Source organism: Urocampus carinirostris, chromosome 1 (genome assembly GCF_059441175.1).
Source record: "Urocampus carinirostris isolate Australia breed hairy pipefish chromosome 1, RoL_Ucar_1.0, whole genome shotgun sequence".
Classification (NCBI taxonomy): domain Eukaryota; kingdom Metazoa; phylum Chordata; class Actinopteri; order Syngnathiformes; family Syngnathidae; genus Urocampus; species Urocampus carinirostris.
In genome coordinates, this window is record NC_142349.1 from 7,007,514 (window position 1) to 7,029,432 (window position 21,919).

At 38.7% G+C, this 21,919-nt stretch overlaps 2 protein-coding genes across 4 annotated transcripts; both read left to right on the top strand.

Moving 5' to 3' along the window:
* The first annotated feature begins 1,009 nt into the window (after window positions 1-1,009).
* On the top strand, window positions 1,010-13,499 carry trim110 (tripartite motif containing 110). Of its 3 annotated transcripts, XM_088351594.1 has the most exons (9): window positions 1,010-1,187; window positions 1,945-1,997; window positions 3,909-4,422; window positions 4,490-4,585; window positions 4,912-5,145; window positions 7,264-7,286; window positions 7,414-7,559; window positions 9,087-9,358; window positions 12,573-13,499. In XM_088351594.1, the coding sequence occupies exons 3-9, from the start codon at window positions 3,934-3,936 to the stop codon at window positions 12,840-12,842; spliced, it is 1,530 nt and encodes a 509-aa protein (XP_088207720.1). In that variant the 5' UTR covers window positions 1,010-1,187; window positions 1,945-1,997; window positions 3,909-3,933; the 3' UTR covers window positions 12,843-13,499. The 3 variants fall into 3 exon arrangements, with proteins under 3 accessions (XP_088207720.1, XP_088207573.1, XP_088207651.1); XM_088351447.1 differs by lacking the exon at window positions 1,945-1,997 and having other exon boundaries at window positions 1,016-1,187; XM_088351525.1 differs by lacking the exon at window positions 1,945-1,997 and having other exon boundaries at window positions 1,085-1,187; window positions 3,919-4,422.
* A 3,483-nt stretch (window positions 13,500-16,982) lies between these two features.
* Window positions 16,983-21,919, top strand: cbln12 (cerebellin 12). The gene is made up of 4 exons (XM_088351717.1): window positions 16,983-17,122; window positions 17,541-18,018; window positions 21,113-21,232; window positions 21,315-21,919. Exons 2-4 carry the CDS (start codon window positions 17,749-17,751, stop codon window positions 21,510-21,512), a joined length of 588 nt encoding a protein of 195 aa, XP_088207843.1. The 5' UTR covers window positions 16,983-17,122; window positions 17,541-17,748; the 3' UTR covers window positions 21,513-21,919.

Genomic DNA, 21,919 nt, shown 5'->3' on the forward strand with positions numbered 1-21,919 from the left:
GAGGTCCCTGATGCACAGTACGTGCTTTACGGGGTGAGTCAGTCGAGGAGGCATCGGAACGACTTTGCCAGGGACTGGCTCACTCTCGCTGCCATCAAGGACGCCATCTGGACCTCCAGAAACCTGCTGGTATGGAGGTGCAGGCAGATCCCCCCCGTGGCTGTGCTCCAAATGGCTGCAGATACCATAAAATCTGCGAGCGGCGGGCCTAGGACGCAGCCATAAAGAAGACTCGTCTGCACCCACCCGGAGGGGGGAGCCGGAGCTACACTGTGGGAGTCCCGGCAGCAACGGCCTGGGTTGTGGAACCCAGAAGGGAGAGGACCCACGCAGAAGGGAAAGGACCCACACAGAGGACTGGAAGAATGCTGCTTGGGAGGGTGGGATGGCAGAGCTATGCCCTTGCACAATAGTATTGCCTTTTACACGCTGGTTAACTACTGTTAAAAGAAAATAACTCTGAAATTGTTTAATTGATGTTGAAAATGTCAGGAAAAAATGTTAAAACGTCATATCGTCACGTCATATTGTCAAATATAAAAAAAAATGTGAATATGCTTGATGGCTGTGTTTTGCTGCTGTTGGTGTCAGTGGATTTGTTCAGACCGAGGACAATCGACTTTGGCCTGGACGGATCTATTGACACTAACAAAGATGTTATATAATGAAATTGTGAATATGTTTGATTTTCGAGAAGGTTTGTTCAAACCTCACTTTGTGTTTGCTGTTAAAAACGTAATATTGGAATATAATATTGTGAATGTGCTTAATTGCTGTTGAGATTGTCATGATTGTTTTCTGTTTTTAGTGTCAATAAATTTGTTCAAACCAAAAAAAAACTCTGAAATTTATGACGGGCCCGATTAAATCCTTCAATGGGCCTGATCACACCCCCCCCCCCCCATGGGCCATGTTTGACATGTCTGATCTAGCATCTTAAAGTCTACATTTTTTGGTGAATACCGTATAAATAATGATAATGAAAACATACATTAATTCCTTGCTTATATGTTCTTGGGCCTCCTCCCATCTCGCTATCACGTGACCGCACTTGACTTATTGCAGCAGTTAAACCAGGCTTTAAAGGAGCTAGGTGAATCCATAGGGATTATCCGTGCATGGATCAGCATAGTTAGCACCTCGAGCTTCTCTATGGCCACTGACTGCAAAAACCCCCAATTCTACAGGTGAGAATGATTATTTTCTGTATAATATGCCCCAATCATTTTATTAATGAATACATTACATTTATATAATGTGAAAATGAATGAGTTGGTACTTGATAATTCGACAGCTGAGAGTAAATCAGGTAAACAAGCTGTCAAGGATGATCTCCTGATCTCTTTGTTGCAGTCAAGCACTCGAGGCTCAACCATTTTTAGCGTGTCAATACCTATTTGTTGGAATGCATGGAAATTATGCAGTGCTTTCCAATGATGTGCTGGTCTTACTTCTAATATCAGAGGCTTCCAACAAGAAATGTTGTGTATTTCATTTTCAAACTCTGTGAAATTGTCCATTAATTGCTTTTAGTTTCGCAAAAAGATCCTCAATTGCTAATTAATCAGCAGCGAACTAAGTAATAATGCTCTTGGCAAACACTGATTTCTCAGGGATGTAGAATTTGAGATTCTAATGACTGTTTACTTCTACTCCTTCATTTGATATACAGTAAATTGTTTATACAACAGGACCAAAAATGTCCCCAACTATCAAAATGATTCAAAGAGCATGCCTCAGTGGCAAAGTTATGTGTGGGCTTATTGTGCATTGCCAACTCAGATTGAATGACTGCCCACTTATTGAGATACATAAAAGGTATGGTATTACCATTATTATATGCCAATATGTTGTTCTTAACACAACTGCTGAGGCAAACAATGGCAGACCTGCTCTATATGAAACACTTTTTGGAAATATTTAGGCCCGTTCAAATTTTTCCAGGCCAACATATTTGCCATGTACCAATCCCCGGGTCTGCAACAGAATTGCATTGTGTAAGTAATGTTCTAATCCAAGAATTTGACCACTTACAGGTAAAGTTCACGTTTTAAATCCTATTTTCAGATTAGCAGTGTCTGCAACTCATGACAAAAGGTTACCGAACACCAGGGCAGACAAGTTGCTTGCCCCATTTTTCACAACTTGAAACACAATAAGACGACTAATTGCAAAAAAAAACATTGTTGCAAAGTATTAAGTATTGATAATCAGAATATATAACAGAACAACACTTTAAAATTATTATAAATCTACTTATAACATTCATTGCATGTATACGACATCACGGTTTTCCATCTGCCATCAGTATGTACCTGTATTTACTCATCTTCATTCATGCAATGTTTGCGTTGCGTCGTCTGCTACAAACCACGTGAACTCCTCTTTCCACGATTCTTTTAATGTACGTTTACATTTTGTAGCTCATACATTTTGTTAGCTTCTTTTGAATCTTTCTTCTGAGGCTGAGGTTTTGGCTTGATTCCCAACCACTTATCCATTTTTCTTGTGTTCTCTGTGCGTCTACTTTGGGAAATGATATGCAAATGAGCGACCTTATAACGCTCGGAAAAGTCCGGAAGCACGAAGTTATTCGATGCAGGCTGCCTATTATGCAAATTGCCAAACAATCCAAAATTCCGAAATTTCCAAATCGGACGAAGATTTTGAAATCAAAATAAAGCAAACGTTTGATTTGGAAAAAAAAAATCGTTTTTTTTATTCCTTTTTTTTTTCTTCTTGAAAAAGTTGTCGGCCACCCGCGCAGAGACGTTTTGTAAGTTGTACGCCCGACATAAAAGATACACGCCCCGGGCGTCCGGGCAGAGGTTATTTCAGATACTAATATTAGGTAATGCTAGTATCCAAGTTGTCATCTTTCATTATGCGGACAAAGAGTGGAAACATTTGCAAAATTTTGGGAAGTTACTGTTTTGGGAGTAGGCCAGTCAGTCACAACAATTGCTTAACTTTGGCGTTGTTTATAGTATGGTTTAAAGTAGCATACTACATGTATTGCTATGATTTCCCTTATATTACTCTCCAATTTACAGTACGTCATTAAAGAAAGAACAGATTTTTTTGTGTGGTCACGTTTTTGAAATGCATGTCATAATCTCAATGACAAATATAGCTATTGAATATAATTGCTTCACAAAACAATGACCTTTCCAAACAAACAAAAAACTGAAACTAAAAATGGAAAATGCAGGGAGAAAAGTAACAAAGAAACCAGAAAAAATAACAAGTAACCATGGTGTGGTGGTGAAGAGGAAAATGACCCGACCTCATGTGCCCTCTGGTGAGGAGGCGCACCAGACCCTAATAGTGTGTATACAAAAAGATAAATAAATGAATAAATAAATAAAAAACACATTTGACTGGCAATTGCTGTTCTTATTTGTCTCTATGCCTCACTCTCTCAAAGTGCCGCACTAGATCCTTGAGGATGTACTGCTGCTGTGGTATATGGCCCAATTTTCAACTTGTCAAAATAACGGAGGGCCTTAAAATGTTCCCATCAATTCTAAAAAAAAAAATTGTCGGTTAATGGGACCTTTGCAGACACAGAAATGTGAAATATGCTAATGTTCATACAGTCTTGTTTAACTTGGATTTTGTTACAAAGGACAGGCTTTAATCTTATATTATTAATCACCTTCCCTCCTCCCGAGTCGTCACAAACAAAATATAAAATTTGGGGTTGCTTTGGGCTTGGGCTTGCAAATTAAGTTAATTAGTCCAGCTTGGGCTTGACTGTGCTTTAATTCCTGCGGGGCTGCGTTAGGTTGCGTTGGATTTTTCAGGCTTGGGCTTACCTGTACCTTTGTCAATGATTCATATGCAACATAACCATTTATTTTTGTTTGGTTAATAATATAGCAATACTGTGACTCAATGTGTTGTAGTACTTTATAGGCACATCCCCTCTCAATGGCTTCCACGACAGAAGAGTCTACCTGCTCCATTTGCAGAGATAACTTTAGCCATTCTCACCCACTTCCCTGCGGTCACAGCTTCTGTCCTACTTGCATGCGTGAGGTTTGGACTGCCTGTGAGGAGGGCAAAAGTCATTTTACATGCCCTCAGTGCGTGGAGGAGCACGGCGAAGTCTTCTGCGACTGCTGCTCCCCAGAGGCGGACGAAGGCCTCGTGCATTTGGCCATCAAAACATGCCTGCGGTGCGAAGTGTCGCTGTGTGCAGAACACCTACGGCACCACGTGGAAAGGCCAGCATTTAGCAGTCATTTGTTGGTGAACCCCCTCGGCGACCTGACTCAGCGAAAGTGCCCGGCTCACACAGAGATATTGCGCTACTACTGCACCGATGAGGGAGTGTATGTGTGCAGTGACTGCCTACTGGAGGGAAGCCACCTTCAGCATCAAGTCAAGGGGCTAAGACAGGTGGAAGAGGATCTAAAGGTTAGTCTATGGGTATTTTATTGACTTGAAAATGAATGTTGTTCAAAGATGTGTGCTGGTTTTGTAGGAAATTCTCCAGACCCTGCTTGGAAAGTCAGAGGAAAAAGTAAAGACTGGAGAGGAAATAATCAACGAGTATGCCAACATTGATTCCACCATTGAAGTGAGTAATGATCAATGTTATGTTTAAACTTTAGTAGACGCTCAACATTTGCAAGAAGAACCGGGAGAGGAAATTTCAGATAAGAGAATTCCATCACTTCTAAAGGCCCTGCTCCGAGCCGCTTCTTTTGACAAAATCTTCAAGATTACAAAAAATAGATCAGCCCTACGGGGTGTAGGAATCAAAGAAGAGCAACATGATTGGGCGATACTGACAACGATGCAATAGTCAATAAAACCAACTACAGGGAGTCAAAATAAGGAACTGGCATCACGTGAAATCTGTTTTGCACTCACATAAGAGTAAATACTCAAATCTATCACTAGGACTGCCTGATGGAGGAAAATACCCATGTGGAGCGCCTAGGCACAGATCTGAAGGTCCAAGTGGAGAAACTGGTTGAGGGTCTGCTAGAGCTCACTAAAAAGGACCGAGAGCAACTCATTGAGCGTGTGCAAAAAGACTGTTCCAAAGTGAGCCAGGATGTGAGCCAGACCACTAGCATCCGACACTATTTGACCTCGCTGCTATCTGAGACAGATCCCTTCCTGCTAATCTCGGTAAGCTCAGCCACTGATTTTCAATATTTTTATGACTCTAAGGCAATTGTTACCAAACTCTTGCAGGCTGGCGCCCCCTTGGCTCTCCAGTGTATTACTAGCGCCCCTCAACCCCCACCCTGCAACAGCCCCCCTCCTGACCATTTTTTAACTTTTCAATTCTTCAATTGATAGAAGTACCTACCCACCTTAAAAGAGTGGTTTGGAGAATTTTCAAAAGAAAGCATCACAAGATAACATTCCAATTATTTATTTTGACATGTCTTCATAACCAAACAAAGTCAACTTCTAACATAATTAACATTTGAAAGAAAGGAAATGAACTCTTAAAAAAACAGGAACATTTGCACAGTAGAAAAGATGAAATGTACGCACTTAAAATAACCCACCCCAAACAAAGTAATTCACAACAATAAATAAATAGTGCACACCATAAAAAGGTTAACATTGCACACTAAAAAAAAATCCACATACTTTTAAGGCTGTATACATGACATGTCTGCAATAAGTGTAATATAAAATTTACCCTGTGCTACTGCAGCATGTTCATCAGTGCAAGAAATGTGTTCAAGTATTAATTCAAACCAGCTATTCCTTCTTAATTTTTTTAACACTACTGCTACAACTATTTATTGCTCTTATTTTAACATTTCACTTATTAACTTGCATAGATAAAAAGTGTTACCTCTAATCGATAATGCAGTTTTGGGGTTGGACACTAGACATTTTTAGCTAGAGTAACTACATTGGTTATTTTTTTTGTGCCTTTGTGAATTTTTTTTGTACGGCGTGAAGGGCGCAAGCGCTGCTTTGATGGAGTTTTGTTCACCTCTCAGTCCACTTGTAGATGCACCTACTTTGTCTTTTACTTGTAATCCTTTTTACATGCCGTTATATTTTTAAGGTGCTGGTACAAAATACTTATGTTTCCTCTGGACCTAACGACTACGCAAAAGTAAATTTTGCAACGGGTGTCTTCTTCAGTTCCACGTCCGCTTAGTCAAAACCAAAATAGGTACAAACAAGTAATGTACCGCCCTTCTTTGGTGCAAGCTTCGTTTCCTTTTCGTTTGTTGACTCTGGGACTATGTTTACGGAGTCCGCAATGACCTCACACGTTGGGTGTGGCATAGTGTGGTGATTGCAAACTTTGAATCACGTTTATTGGCTTGTGCCATTATCAAAACTTGCCTCTGATTGCTCGGCGCTTTTAAAACTCGAACAGTAATAATTGTAGTTGGCCAAAACTCCATCACTCACTACAAAACCTTGAAAGAACCGCAGTGCTTTGCGTTTTCACAACCGCACTACGTTTAAACTTCTGAGTTCGACTTTGGACTGCTGCGCCCCTACTGCTTTCTTCTTCCTCACCAGCCCCCAGGCCTTTCCCCCCGCCCCCATTGGGGGGCGGTACCGCCCACTTTGGGAACCCCTGCTCTAAGGCAACTGCCATCATTTTGAAAAAATGGTGGAAATGTAAACATCCAAAATGGGTGATCCTTAATTTTAGACTTTTAAGTTTTCCTCAGCGAAGGCTTGAATATGGTGTGAAACCATGAGAAAGTTTTACATCGATCAGACATATCAAACATATTTAAGAGGTACCCCAAGTCCAATTTGGCCCGGTACTGTAAGCAATCAGCTCTGTGCTCTCAGGGCATGTTTTTTTTTCAATGTTACACCCTATGTGAGTCTTTTGAACCCACATTTCACTTGCACTTTTGAAAGAGAATCCTCTTAAAAGCACATCTCTGATTGCTTATATTAATTCCCGGGTCAAATTGGCGTTGGGCACCCCTTAAATATGTTCGATCCATCTGAAAATTCACTAGATGTGTTACCTCATGGTTTCAGACCATATTCAGACCTTAGCTTGTCAAAATGTACATCCTTAAAATTGTTCCTATGTATAAGGACCACCCTAATTTGAATTAGATTTTGTTTAAGTGTTGTGGTTCCCAAAGTAATCAGCCTAACATTCTAATCCTTTGTTTTCCAATAAGTCAAATATATTCACAGTAGCATGATGCTAAATAACTCTAATGTTGGTATCTTTCTAAAATATGGAGTTTAGCAACGGTACTAATAACTTTGCTGGTATTTTTATTTCGCTTGCAGGCTTTTCAGTCTGATGACACAAAGTAAGTGCGTCTAACATTGTGATAATCAACACAAACATTATACCCTCTAGAGCAGTAATATTCACAACAGAAGATGGGTAGATGAGCTAGGTATAAGGGTAAACCTGTCTTCTCTTTTGTTTTGTAGGTTATTAGCTGAACTTAACAGTCCCCTTTTCACGCCAGAACCTGTCAGTCTGGACAGGAAGCACATTTTAGAAGAAATAGAGGCCAAGTATCGGGAGTTTATCACTGCTACTCTTCGCTGCCTCAGTGAACTGAAGCGGGAGCTCTGTGAGTAGATGGGCATAAACATTGTGTAAAAATTTTTTTAGAGCAGTGTTGTTCAACTACAGGTCTTTTAGACACATTGTCTAGTGTGCCGCAGTAAATTTCCTTATTTTATCTTGGCAAAAAGCATGTCATAGTTCATTTTCTTTGCTTATACCATCAATCAGCCGATTAACTGCAACCTTTATCCATATCTGTTGGTGGCAGCAGAACACTTTTGCTTTTATTTTTATAAACTTATTAGTGTATCTGCTCATAATATAGTACAGGGAAATGTGTTAAATAACTTATTTTATTTTGTTAAGCTGTTTAAGATTGCAAGACTATGAAAAGTAGTAAAATCAATCAAATGAAGTAGAAATATTGCACATAATTTTGCTGGTTTTAGATTATTTTTTATTTTACTACAACTAAAAAAACTAAATAAATTTGAGAACTTTGTGAAACATTTTTTGGTTCCCCTGGCTGATAATTTTGGCTCATTTAAATTCTATTTTCGTCTTTTTTTTTTAGGAAAAACTGGATTGAAAAAAAAACAAGTTAAAAAGGTAGTAACGTTCAAAATTACAGCAATTCTTTTAACGGAAATGAATAACCTATCGATTTAGACAAAATGATAACTTAAAGTTGGGGTGGTTGTTTCAGGTGTCCTTAAAAAGTTGAAAGTAGAAATTTGCTCTATTAAGTATATAAAGCCTATATATACTTTTATTCCCACTGTGCCTATCTGCTTTTATCTTACTTGTAGCACCACTGTTCCGGGACGTGCAACACATTGCACAGAGAATGGGGAAGGGGTGGAGAATGTGTTTTAATGATTGTCCTGGCATTTTTTGGGGTTAGTGTAGCATGAAAATTGTAGAAGTAAGAAGAGGCCTGTTTCAAATACAGCCCAAACACCAACCCAAATCTACAAAAAGAAGAGTTTATTCAAGTGCGTCTAAGAAATGCGTGTACTTTAAGAATGAGCTGACTGAGGCTGCGATCATAACTTTAGGCCAGGAGATGGTGGCAAAGAGTAACAGAGTTTCAATTTACGGACAGCCCCTTTAAGCTTTTAAATAAACATGGAACATGTATTGGGATTTTTTTTTTTTATATTTTCAATGAATGGCGTGCCTCGAGATTTTTTTAATGAAAAAAGTTGTGCTTTAGCTCAAAAAAGGTTGGGAAAAACTGATTTAGAGTGTTGCATTTATCTAATAAGTTGCATTTTTTGGGAATGAGAGGAATGGAAGTTTGCACAAAATCAGGACAGGGGGGTTTTTGGGGTTTTTAAGGGTTATTGTTCTATCTTCGTTATTCATTATCCATTATCCGTTATCGGTCAGTTCATAATACGCTACAAAGCCTAGGAGCCGGGACACTTACTCTCAGCCAAAAGGCCAAGCTAAGGTCCTAGCCCTAAAGCCTTGCTGCGATCATTGCAAATCAGGAGAACCAAAACGTTGCTGATTGTTTGGTTCTGGTTGATAAACATTAAAAAATACTAACCATTAACTAAAGTTTCGCCCCTCTTTATGATCGCAGTGACCTGTCCTCTGACTCTGGACACCAACACATCTCATCAGCTTCTGAGCATCTCTGACGATCTGCGATTGGTCACAAGGGTTAAAACACGTGTAACCTGCGGAGAGCACCCAGAACGTTTCGACCACTGGCCGCAGGTCCTCACAGTTCAGAGTTTCTCAACTGGGACTCACTATTGGGAATTAGAAGCTGAAGGATTCTGGGATATTGCCATCTGCTATAGGAGTATTGGACGGAAAGGGAAAGAGGGCAATTCCTTTGGCAATAACATGGTATGTGTGTTACCTAGTTAGTCATACAAATTAAGATGCACAATGTAGTGGAATCAGTTTAAAGGAAAAATCGGACAGCATTTCAAATGACCATGAATAAAATCGTGTTTGGAGTCATCATTGTTAATAGCTGTTTTTATATAGTCAAGTCATGTTTATTTGAATATCCCTCAATCGCAAGGAGTCCCAAAGAGCTGCACAGACCAGGTTATTGCAAACTACAGACGATTATTACACCATCTGATCTAAAACCTCCACGAGTTTCCATGAGGTAATTCCCCTTTCAGGATGACTTGGCTGCAATGGGTGTTGCAAACAAACAATAAAAAATAAAAATAAACGATAACATTATATATATATATATATATTATTACTAGTTAGTCATACAAATTAAGATGCACAATGTAGTGGAATCAGTTTAAAGGAACAGCATTTCAAATTACCATGAATAAAATCATGTTTGGAGTCATCATTGTTAATAGCTGTTTTTATATACCATAGTCAAGTCAAGTCATGTTTATTTGTATAGCCATAACAACAATAGCGATAACATAATTAAAGTATAATATACAATCAAAAATCAAATCAAATGGATGACCAGGTTGCAATGTATGTAGCATTAACTAACAATACACAGACATTGTCAACATTCAATATATGTCATTCATAGCTATAGAATATAGGTGTGTTTCAAGCCTAGATGTAAACAGTTCCTCTGAGGTTGCAGATCAAATCTCAGAGGGCAGAGCATTCCACAGCACCGGGGCCCGAATGGAGAACTCTCTCTAACCTCCGGATCCCATCTTTGCTCTTGGGATCATTAGTAGACCAGCATCTTGAGAGTGAAGGCGCCGGAAAGGAATATAGGGGGAAATTAAATCTGAAAGGGAGCAAGTCCTTGCATTATACTGTAGAAGTCATACCAATTCTACTTAGTGGACTCCCACTTTACAGGATTATAATGAAATAAAATATAAAATTCGGATTTTCCAGTAAAATGGAGTAAAAACTTGGACCTTTAGTCCCAAAAATTGGGACGGCATGCATCTTTCAGAAAATGTTTGTTTTTTTATCATCAAAACAAAAATAAAAACTTTTATTTTTTGGAAATATTATTCTCATTTTAAGATTCGTCTTGAAAATGTAATTTAATCCAACCCAATCACTTAAAAATATTAATTTGATTTAATTGTGGTTTTACTGCCATTTATTTGAAGTCAATTAAAAGAAGAAAAGTTCCATCCTGTCCTAAAGCCCTCCTCTGAACCCCCTGTTTTTATAAAATTTTCAAGTTACAAAAAAAAGATCAGCCTTAAGGGGAGTGGAAATCAAAGAAAGGCAACATCATTGGCCGATGGCCACAATTATATAAAAGTCAAACCAACGAACAACAGTGGACAACAATAGTCAAAGTAAGGATCTAGCATCCCATAAAATATCCTTTGCATTTTTCCAGTATTAAAAACAGAAGAATTTTGATGAGTTATCAAAATGTTGTTGGTAAGTGGTCATCTACAGGACTGTCTCAGAAAATTAGAATATTGTGATAAAGTTCTTTATTTTCTGTAATGCAATTAAAAAAACAAAAATGTCATACATTCTGGATTCATTACACATCAACTGAACTATTTCAAGCCTTTTATTATTTGAATATTGCTGATTTTGGCTTACAGCTGAAAAAAACTCAAAAATCCTATCTCAAAATATTAGAATACTTCCTCAGACCAAGTAAAAAAATAATTTTATAACAGCAAAACTAAATCAAACATTTGAAAATGTCCATTGATGCACTCAGTACTTGGTTGGGAATCCTTTTGCACGGATTACTGCATCAATCCGGCGTGGCATGGAGGCAATCAGCCTGTGGCATTGCTGAGGTGTTATTGATGCCCAGGATGCTTCGATAGCGGCCTTCAGCTCATTTGCATTTGTAGGTCTGGTGTCTTTCATCTTCTTCTCAACTATACCCCACAAATTCTCGATGGGGTTCAGGTCAGGGGAATTAGCAGGCCAATCAAGGACAGTGATGCCATGGTCAGTGCACCAGTTACTGGTGGTTTTGGCACTGTGGGCAGGTGCCAGTTCATGCTGGAAAATGAAATCCTCATCTCCATAGAGCTTTTCAGCAGATGGAAGCATGTAGTGCTCTAAAATATCTTGGTACACAGTTGCATTTACTCTGGACTTGATGAAGCACAGTGGACCAACACCAGCAGCTGACATGGCTCCCCAAACCATTGCTGACTGTGGGAACTTCACACTGGATTTCAAGCAACTTGGATTTTGCTCCTCTCCAGCCTTTCTCCAGACTCTGGCGCCTTGACTTCCAAATGAAATGCAAAACTTGCTTTCGTCTGAAAAGAGGACTTTGGACCACTCTGCAACTGTCCAGTGCTTCTTCTCCATAGCCCAAGTCAGACGCTTCTTCCGTTGTCTTGAGTTCAGAAGTGGCTTGACCATGGGAATACGGCTATTGTAGCCCATTTCCCGGACATGTCTGTGAACTGTGGCTTTTGATACCTGGACTCCAGCTTCAGCCCACTGTCTTTGAAGCTCCCCCAAATTCTGGAAGCGGCTATTCTTCACAATTTTGTTAAGGCTGCGGTCATCTCTCTTGGTTGTGCAGCGTTTCCGGCCACATTTTTGCCCTTCCAACAGACTTTTTGTGGATATGCTTTGAAACTGCACTCTGTGAACAGCCTGCTCTTTGAGAAATTTCTTTTTGTGTCTTACCCTCCTGATGGAGGGTATCAATGATGGTCCTCTGGACAGCAGTCAGATCAGCAGTCTTCCCCATACTTGTGATTTAGTTTACTGAACCAAGCTGAGTGTTTTTAAGGCTCAGGAAACCCTCGCAAGGTGTTTCGAGTTAATTAGATGATTCAGGTGTTTAGTTGAATAGCCTACTTGTATACTTTTTCATGATATTCTAATATTTTGAGATAGGATTTTTGAGTTTTCTTAAGCTGTAAGCCAAATTCAGCAATATTAAAATAATAAAAGGCTTGAAATAGTTCAGTTGATGTGTAATGAATCCAGAATGTATGACATTTTTGTTTTTTTAATTGCATTACAGAAAACAAAGAACTTTATCACAATATTCTAATTTTCTGAGACAGTCCTGTAAATCAAATCAAATAACTTGAATTCAGAGAGAAATTACTGCATATTTCTTCTGTGATTGCTTTTTTTTAACCAAATGGGTTTTCTTCAGGTTTCATGGAGTTTGACCCAGCAACATGACAAGAAACTGGCTGCTTGGCACGACCGCCAAAAAACTCGCCTAGCACACAAAATGACTGGCAAACGAGTTGGGGTGGCTTTGGACTATAATGCAGGCACCATCACCTTCTCTGAAGTGGGACCATCTAACAACCTCACTCATGTCCACACCTTCTGGACAACGTTTACAGAACCAGTGTCCTTGGGCTTCGGACTTTATAAATCAGAGCTCAGCAGCCATATTTCAATTGTAAAAGTCTGAAATGACCATGGGGAAGTTCAAGGCGATTACACAATGTTAGGGTGGCAGCAGTTGCACTGTTAGAGCGGGCTAGAGTTTGAGTATTGTGCTGGGTGTTTATTTAGAAGCCACAGCTCAACTGCTCATGGATTTTCTGTGATTGGAAAATGTTGTGTTAAGCAGGGATGATAAAAACCAGAGTTCAAATCCAACTACCAGCCTTCCTGTGCGGAGTTTGTATGTTCTCCCTGTGCTTGCGCGGGTTTCCTCCGGGCACTCCGATTTCCTCCCTTATTTCAAAAACATGCATTTCAGGTTTATTGGCGGGTTCAAATTGTCCTGGTGTGAATGAGTTGTCTTTCTCTGTGTGCCCTGCGGCTGGTTGGCAAACAGTTTAGGGTGTCCCCTAAAGTGCAGATCCAGATATTAGTTCTCGCATAATGAATACAGCAATAAATACATACACATTCTGCACAACCCATAAGTCATTATAATGGTGCTCATTACAATTTTATTCTTGTATTCAATGTAGTTATTATTGACAAACAAGTACTAATCAATTGATTGGTTAAACAAAGATTTTGTTTGTCCAACAATTCTTTTTGGCAACATGTACTGTATAATTTAGCTGTATAATATGTTTTTTTTAAACAAAAATAAAGACATCCGTAAAGATAATTGCCTTTTGTATGTGTGTATTAAAACAGTGTCTGAAAAAACGTCTGCCCGGACGCCCGGGCATGCATCATTTACGTCAGGCATACAACTTGTAAAACGTCTACGCCCGGGTGGCCGACAAATTTTTCAAGAAAGAAAAAAAAAATCTTTTGTTCGCTTTATTCCAATGTTGAAATCTTTGTCCGGTTTGGAAATTTCGGAATTTTGGTTCGTTTGGCAATTTGCATACTCAGCGGCTAAACAGAAGCCTTCATCGAATGACTTCGTGCTTCCGGACTCTCCCTAGCGTTGTAAGGTTGAGCATTTAGATATCATTTCCCAAAGTAGACGCACAGAGAACACAAGAAAAATCGATAAGTGCTTAGGAATCACGCCAAAACCTCAGCCCTAAAAGAAAGATTCGAAAGAAGCTAACAAAATTTCTGACGCAACAAAACATAAACGTACATTAAGAGAATCGTGGAAATAGGAGTTCACGTGGCTTGTAGCAGACGACGTAGCAAGATGAGTAAATACAGGTACATATTGATGGCAGATGGAAAACAGCAATGTCATATCCACGCAATGAATGTTATGAATAGATTTATAATAAACTTAATTTTAAAGTGTTGTTCTGTTATATATTCTGATTATCAATCCTTAATACTTTGCAACAATGGTTTTTTTTTTGCGATTAGTCGTCTTATTGTGTTTCAAGTAAGGAAAAATGGGGCAGGCAACTTTATGGCCTGGCAGACAACTCTAAAAAGTTGCCTGCCCAGCCTGGTGTCCGGTAGCTTTTTGTCACGAGTTTCAGACACTGATTAAAGGTAAGATCGGGCCTAAAAAAATTCAGCTTGACCTGGCCCAAGTCGCGGGTATATAAACCCGAAGGATTAACTTGATTTGATAAACGAGTCAGAAATTAACCCGAAGCTTTAATTTGCCGCCAAAGTAAACATGAAGCTTTACTTTGTGCGTACTTCAACGCCGAACTGTGCGTTTCGGCTAAGCTACGCAATTTGGGGGTTACTTTGGGCTGAGTGCCTCAGATCAAGTGTGCAATGCAATTAATGGTGTGGTGCGAAGTGTGCTTGTCAGCGACGTACAAAAGTGAAACTGAAGAAAATGGCACCGAAAAGAAAATCAAGTTCTGCAGATTACAAGCTGCAAATAGTGAAAGATTTGGCCAGAAAAAAGAGGGAAATTTTGTTAAGCTCTTAAGCTATTTGCAAGAAGCAGAAATGACTTCTGAATGTGAAGGAGGTAGAAGGAGGAAGCCGCACGTCTTTTACCACAACACAGAGGAGGAAAATTTCTTTTGAGTTAGATGGTAAATGATGAATGGTCTGCATTTATATATGCTTGTGTGTGTGTTCATGTGTGTTTTAAATTCTAATTAGATAGGTAGATGGCTAGATAGATAGATACTTTATTCATCCCAGTAGGGAAATTCACACTTCCAGCAGTATCCTTTTGTTGTTTATCAACAGATTAACAGGATGGCCTCGGGGTGCTTTGTTGTAGTTTAGCCACAGCGGAGTGGATGACGTCACACGCTACTCCAAAAGTTCGACGTCCCTGCAGCAGATGGAAATCTTTGTGCCCAAGGATACACCACCTTGTGTTAGTGAGTCCACCTCCTCTCCTCTCCTCTAGAGCATGGTTCATGGTTTCCTTTAACGGCCTGCGTCATCTGGGTTTGCTCCCCCACATTAAACTGATAGTAATGGTTTCCATTGTTACCAGTAGCAGGAGAACACTCCTGATCTGACTCATATCATCCACATCCACCTTCAGGTCGCTTTAGTTTTTCTGTGTGAAGCGTCATAAAGTCTGTCTGTCTGTCTGTCTGTCTGTCTGTCTGTCTGTCTGTCTGTCTGTCTGTCTGTCATCCCGAGCCGGACCTCAGCATTGACAGGCAGTGATTTGGCGATCCTAGATCAGTCTGGAAAACTGTTTTGTTCCAAAATTTTGAGTTTCATATTGTACAATACGCATTAAATCACGTGAGGCTTTCATATTTTTTTTTTTGAAAAACAAACTTTGTGGCGATGACGTTACATCCTTAGTCTTTGTGACGTTAAAGGCTCTTTGACTGGTGAAGGACTTCGTGTTTTGTATATTTTTGTATCTATATTCAAATTATTTATGTATTCAAATGAGTAAATAACTAGATGAATAAATAATCAAATGGTAAATTAAAAATAGAAGAATCGATTATTTATTTGAAGTTGCATTAATGCATAAATTAACAATTCAATAAATTAGTTACATTAAAAAAACACCCCCAAAAAATACATAAATATCTCCATAAATACGTCAAAAAAGAATTGATAAATAAATACATAAATATTCAAATAAGTAAGCGACTGTCTAGCAATGTACTCTTTTACTGTGGGTTTGTTATAAATGATTTTTAAATTCCCTATTATTAAGCTATATATGATGATTCACAGTTCATTGATCCTTTAACCACCTAGTTGGCGAGACCAGCCTGGTGACGCCCATCCCTCTCCAGGCCAGTATTTGGGGTAGGGATCTGCCCCCTTACGTGAAACATATAGCACTGGTTTTCATGGTTACCAATGGAAGGCGAAGCCTCCTGATCTGACTCAGATACAGCACCTTCATCATCTGGTCACTGTTGTTTGTCGATGTAAAGCATCGTCCCGCTCTTCACAGATGAGCGGGACCTATGCATTGACGAACAGCGGCCCCAGCTTGCAAATCAAAAAAAAAAAAAACAACGGAATACAATTTTAACCTTTCATATACCCAACAGGCATATTATATTAAGTGATTGATAACTACAAATGTAAACAAATGTTAAAGCATAAATAATTTAAAATATATGTTTAATAGGGCGGTTGAGTGGTTGGCACGTGAGCCCCACAGTTCAGGGGTCCCAGGTTCAAATTCAGCTACCTGCTCTCTGTGCAGAGTTTGCATGTTCTCCCCATGCATGCATGGGTTTCCTACGGGCACTTTGGTTTCCTCTCATATTCCAGATACATGCATGTCTGGTTAATTGTCAGGTCCAAGTTGTCCATAGGCATAAATGAGCGTGTGCATGGTTGTATGTCTCCTTCTGCCCTGTGACTGGCTGTTAACCAGTCCCGGGTGTCAACTGCCCGAAGATAGTTGAGGTGGGCTCCAGCACACTGGCGAGGATTAGGGGTACGAGAAAACAGGTGGTGGATATATTTTATGAGCACATGCCCGCCTTCCTTGTTACTGGATTTCCTGCATTTGGGTCTGACACCCCTGTGAGTTCCGATAAATACTGCCAAGTACAAATAATATGGTGGACACAAAACTAGACATTAACACTTTTTGAGAAAGCTTTTAAGTCAAAGCACTAAAACATTCACTTGGATGATCAAGTGAAACGGTTTAGGCACTAGATTACTTCGATATTTTTTAAATTTCACTGTGGTAGTGGGCGGATGTAACATTGAGAATGAGAGAGGCGGCGGTGTAGTGGGGGTGGCAAAGCCAGATAAAGAAAGTGAGGGAGAACGAAAAGAGAGATGATCACATATCTGTCTTGGCTCATATCTGACTCTCGTGTGGAACCTGACAAACAAGAAGAAAGAAACATTTTCCAAGCTCTGGAGTCACTATTTCCTATAAGGATAAAGGTAACTTCTTATTTTAGATTTGACGACATCAAAACATTTCAGTTGAATCATGTGCATCTGGTTAGATTGTTCAAGTGCTTCAACCTGTGAGAGTCCTCCAACTTTAACAAATACTTTGAACAGTCACACAGTTTAATTATAGAGTCGGGGAATAAACGAAACTGGTCCACATTTAGCTTTGCGGTGTGAACAAGTGCACAAGTGAGCGAGGAAATGCATGTTGAGCAGACGACGCTAGGTGGGAAGGAGCAACGTGTAGAAGACAGATGGTCACACAGTGGAGTTGATCCTCCACCTCCTCTCTTTTTTTCTGCTACCCACTTTTGTCTTGCATCCTTCTGCTAGTGTTTTTTTCTCAATTTATGCATCTTTCAAACCATCCTCTGCGCTCATCTTGTCAAATCTTTCCCATCCCCAGATACTCTGCAACATCACTGTCAGATTTTTTATATTTTCTGAGGAACTTGACGGGACCAGAGGTCATTGTCATTTTTCTGCTGACGTCTTCTAAAACTAGGACGATTTGGGACTTTGGACTGACTTACAAGAACTTTTAACCACAGCAAGGAATGGACAAGTCTGAAGAGTGACCGACAGCAATCGGCTAACCATAACGAGAAAAAGTCATGCGTGCTTGTGATCTTACCACTCTGTTGGCTCTGCTACTATTGTGGGGGCCACAGTTGGCCAATGGGCAGAATGACACGGAGCCCATCATCCTGGAGGGAAAATGTTTGGTTGTGTGCGACTCCACACCATCGTCTGAACCTGCCGGGAACGCCCTGGGCATGTCTGTTCGCTCGGGCAGCGGGCGAGTCGCGTTCTCTGCCAGTCGCCAGACCAACCACGAGCCTACGGACATGAGCAACCGCACGATGATCATCTATTTCGATAACGTAAGAATGCAAGTTTGGAAGTTTGGGTGGGAACATGACAGTAAAGCGAACATTTGAAAGTTGGTGTTTGGTGTTGAAGGTGGCCAAACTTTTTGAGTCGTATGCCGCATTGGTTTGAAAAAAAATGCTTGAGAAAAAGGGAAAAAAAGCTAAATGATGTATCTATCTTTTCCCATATATAGATAGAGTCTCAAATCCAATATCTTGGGAATGATTGGTTGGATATCTTAACTGCTAGGGGCACCATTTCCTGTAGTGTGTCCTGGGCATGTATCGCCTAATGGCATCCATTCCTCTCAAGGCCAACATATGTTTCCACCTGGTCTCAAACCGAGGAACCTTTCGCGTGTTAGGGGAATGTGCTGACCACTGCACTACGGAAATGACAAAGATAAACATAGACCAATCCATATTTTCTTGTTTGCATTTACCTGCACGTGTTTCATTGTCTATTTGTGTATAAAGGGACCATTTCATTCAATTGGTTTTGAAACAAATAAAATAAAATAATCAAATAAATACATTAAACTGTCATGAATAAAAATATACATAAAGTATTCTATTATTGCTTTATTTTTATTGGAATTAATAATATACAATGTCCCTTTAAGCAACAAACTTAGACTTGTTGGTTAGACATGGTCCACCATAAAACAGACATTATATTTATCTTGGTTAAATACGTTATTGAAAACTGTTTTTTGCTGGTAACCTTGAAATACTACATTGATTTTATTTGCAATATTTGGTAAATAATTTTCAGTGACAGTGTTTTAATGGCTTTTGGTTAAATGTAGGTATTGATCACATATGTACTGTGCATGTGTGCTCAGAGAACAAATATCATAATGTGTGGACAACCCTGATCAACAGTAAAAGACTATGCATGACTGTAGGATAGGATAGAATAGAATAGAATAGTGTTTTTTGACATTTTTATCAATGTGGTGAACTATTGTATGCAATGAGATTAGACATTGCACTCCAGAGGAAACATAAAATAAAAACTTCAAAGAGAAAAATAAGATAAAAGACTATAAATAGGCAAAACAAAATATTAACATCGTAGTGCTTGGAGACTGGCCCAAGTTATAAGACCATAACAATAGTGCAATAAAAAGTAGTGCAATAACATTAGTGGAGAAAGAAAATCACAAATAAATCTACTTGTACACTTGTTTGTGGTGGTCATGAGCCTGAGGAAGAAATTGTCTCTGGGCCTCTATGTCCTTGTTTTAGGGAACCTGTAGCCTTAGCAGGACCGGCATAAGACTTCATGGGGCCTTAAACAAAATTAGATTTGGGGTCACCTATTACTTGATCATTTGTATCCAAACTAGAACTCATTCCATGTTCTACTCCAGGGGTGGGCAGCTACTTGGAATCCTGGGCTGTATGTGACATGTTATACTTCTTTTGAAATAGATTAGTTTTATCAAATTTGTTCCGAAACGACCACAATTAGAGCAAAATAGTATATAATGTCCCTTTCTTAAGAACTTCATTTGTTATTTAGTTTTGAAGTATTACTGTCTGTTTTTTAGTTAGGTTTTTTTTTTTTTAAATCTGATTTTTATTGAAGTTCTGTAGTTTTTTTAGTGTTACAGTAATTTTATTTTTGTACTATTTTTGTAGTATTTCTGAAGTAATTTTTATGCATTAATTCCATAGTAACATTTTTTAGTATTTTTGTAGGACTTTTGCTGTATTTCAAAAGTAGATTTTGTATTTTTGTAGAATTTTTGTATTATTACAGTAGATTTATGATTATAGTATTTTTAGTATCAATGTAAATTATTTTTTTTAATATTTTTGTACTATCTCTGTTGTATTAGTTTTTATAATAGAGTATTATGCATTTATATTTTTTTGTTTTTCAGTAGAAGTAAAACTTATGTATTTCCAAAGCAGTATTTTAGTAGTATTTTTGTAGATTTTTTGTAGTAATGCCATTGTAATATTTTTGTCATATTTCTTTAGTATTTTTGTAATATTACTGTAGTTATATTTTTGTAGTATTTTTGGAGTACATGTAGTATTTCGTAATATAGTATTACTGTAGTAGTATTTTTGTAGTAAATCTATACTATTTTTTGATTTTCAGAATTAAAGCAAAATGATGTATGAGGATCGTGTTTTAGGCACTATATTTGATATTTAGTTTTGTAGTTATTGCATAGTATTTGTAGTATTTTTGTTGTACTTCTGTAGAAGTATTTTTGAGTGGACGCACAAAGTGAGAATGGGGACAATGTTGGCGGCCAAAAAGTTAACCACTCTTGAGGGCCCCCTAGTGGTTGCAGAGCCCTAAGCAGCCGCTTAGCTCGCTTATGCCTTGGGATGGTTCTTAGCCTTAGTCATTAATTGGTGTTTAATAAACATACAGTACACTATTTTAGATAAATTGTTGAAGCATTCGCATCTTTTTTCCTGAAAATGTAACCAGAGAATGAATATATTAATTTTAATTGATGAATTTACATATAGACTGTAACATTTTTCAGATGGACCCGAGTAAAGGGAAGCGGGAGCTGAGGCAGGAGTTTTCAAAAAAAAAATTAGCGTAATTAATAAAACCAGGGACAAAGTAACAAACCAACAAGGGGTCACAAAACCAAAAATCATGTCAAAACAAAATCTAACCTAACAAAATTCAAACCAAAAACAAAGACCAAACCCGTAACCAAAATGCAAGGAACAAAGTAATATACAAACGAGGATTCTCAAAACAAATGTCATGTCCAAACAAAACCTTACAATGTCCAAAAAAACAGAAATAGAGACGGAACTGGAAAAGCAATCGCCAAACCAGAGTCAATATAAAGCCTTGGGATAATTCGGGACACGGGTGTGGAGATTGGGCTCAAGAGTGTCTTGGCGCCCTCAGGGGGAAGGTGGCGTGCCGTGTCCTAAAATAGTCTCTGCTTTATTATTGGTTTGCGTATAGAACAATTCAATTTTTTCAAGTTATAATATTTTTTTGCTTAACAAGTTAGGGAAAAATAATACAAGTTGAAGTTATCACTGAATTTATGTAATACTGTGTAAGTTGTGTCCACAAAGCAGTTTTCATCTTTTTATCCACATTGTCAAGATCTTGGTGAATGTGGGAGGTCACTTCGATCAGGAGAGCAGTGTGTTCCTTGCGCCGAGAAGAGGCGTTTACAGCTTCAACTTCCATGTTGTGAAAGCCTATAACAGGCAAACCATTCAAGTAAGTTTACTCACACTTGCACAGTTTACGGAATGCAACAATAGAAGATCAGGCTAGTAAAGCCTAGCACAATTTCTCCCAGGTCAGCTTGATGGTAAATGGGTGGCCAATGATTTCGGCTTTTGCCGGCGACCAGGACGTGACCAGGGAAGCAGCTACAAACGCAGGTTTGGTCATCATGGAGAAAGGGGATAAGGCCTACCTCCGTCTCGAGAGGGGTAACCTGATGGGAGGCTGGAAATACTCCACTTTCTCTGGGTTCCTGGTTTTTCCTTTGTGAGCAAGCTCATAGCCAAACGATTGCTATAGTGACAGAAGGAAATTCATTGGAGTTGAGCAAAAAAGGACAGAGCAAAGTGCCAAAAAGCAAAGCTATTCCTCGGAGGGAAAATAGAATGGGTATATACAGTAAGAAGTAAGCTTTGTTCATTTATTGATTATTATCATTATTTTTTTTTAGTTTATATGACGGATATTGCATTTGTAAACAGTAAAACTATAACTTAACTGTGTGTTGTTGTGGGCTTCTTTGTAAATTTGATGTTTTTTCTTCCTGTTCACGGTATGTATTTGAATAAGTAATAAGGATTGCTAAGAATATGTATGCTTGTATCAGATGTTTATTGACATAAAAATGTGTATTAATATACTGTAGATTAATTAATAAAGTATATTATATTACGAATA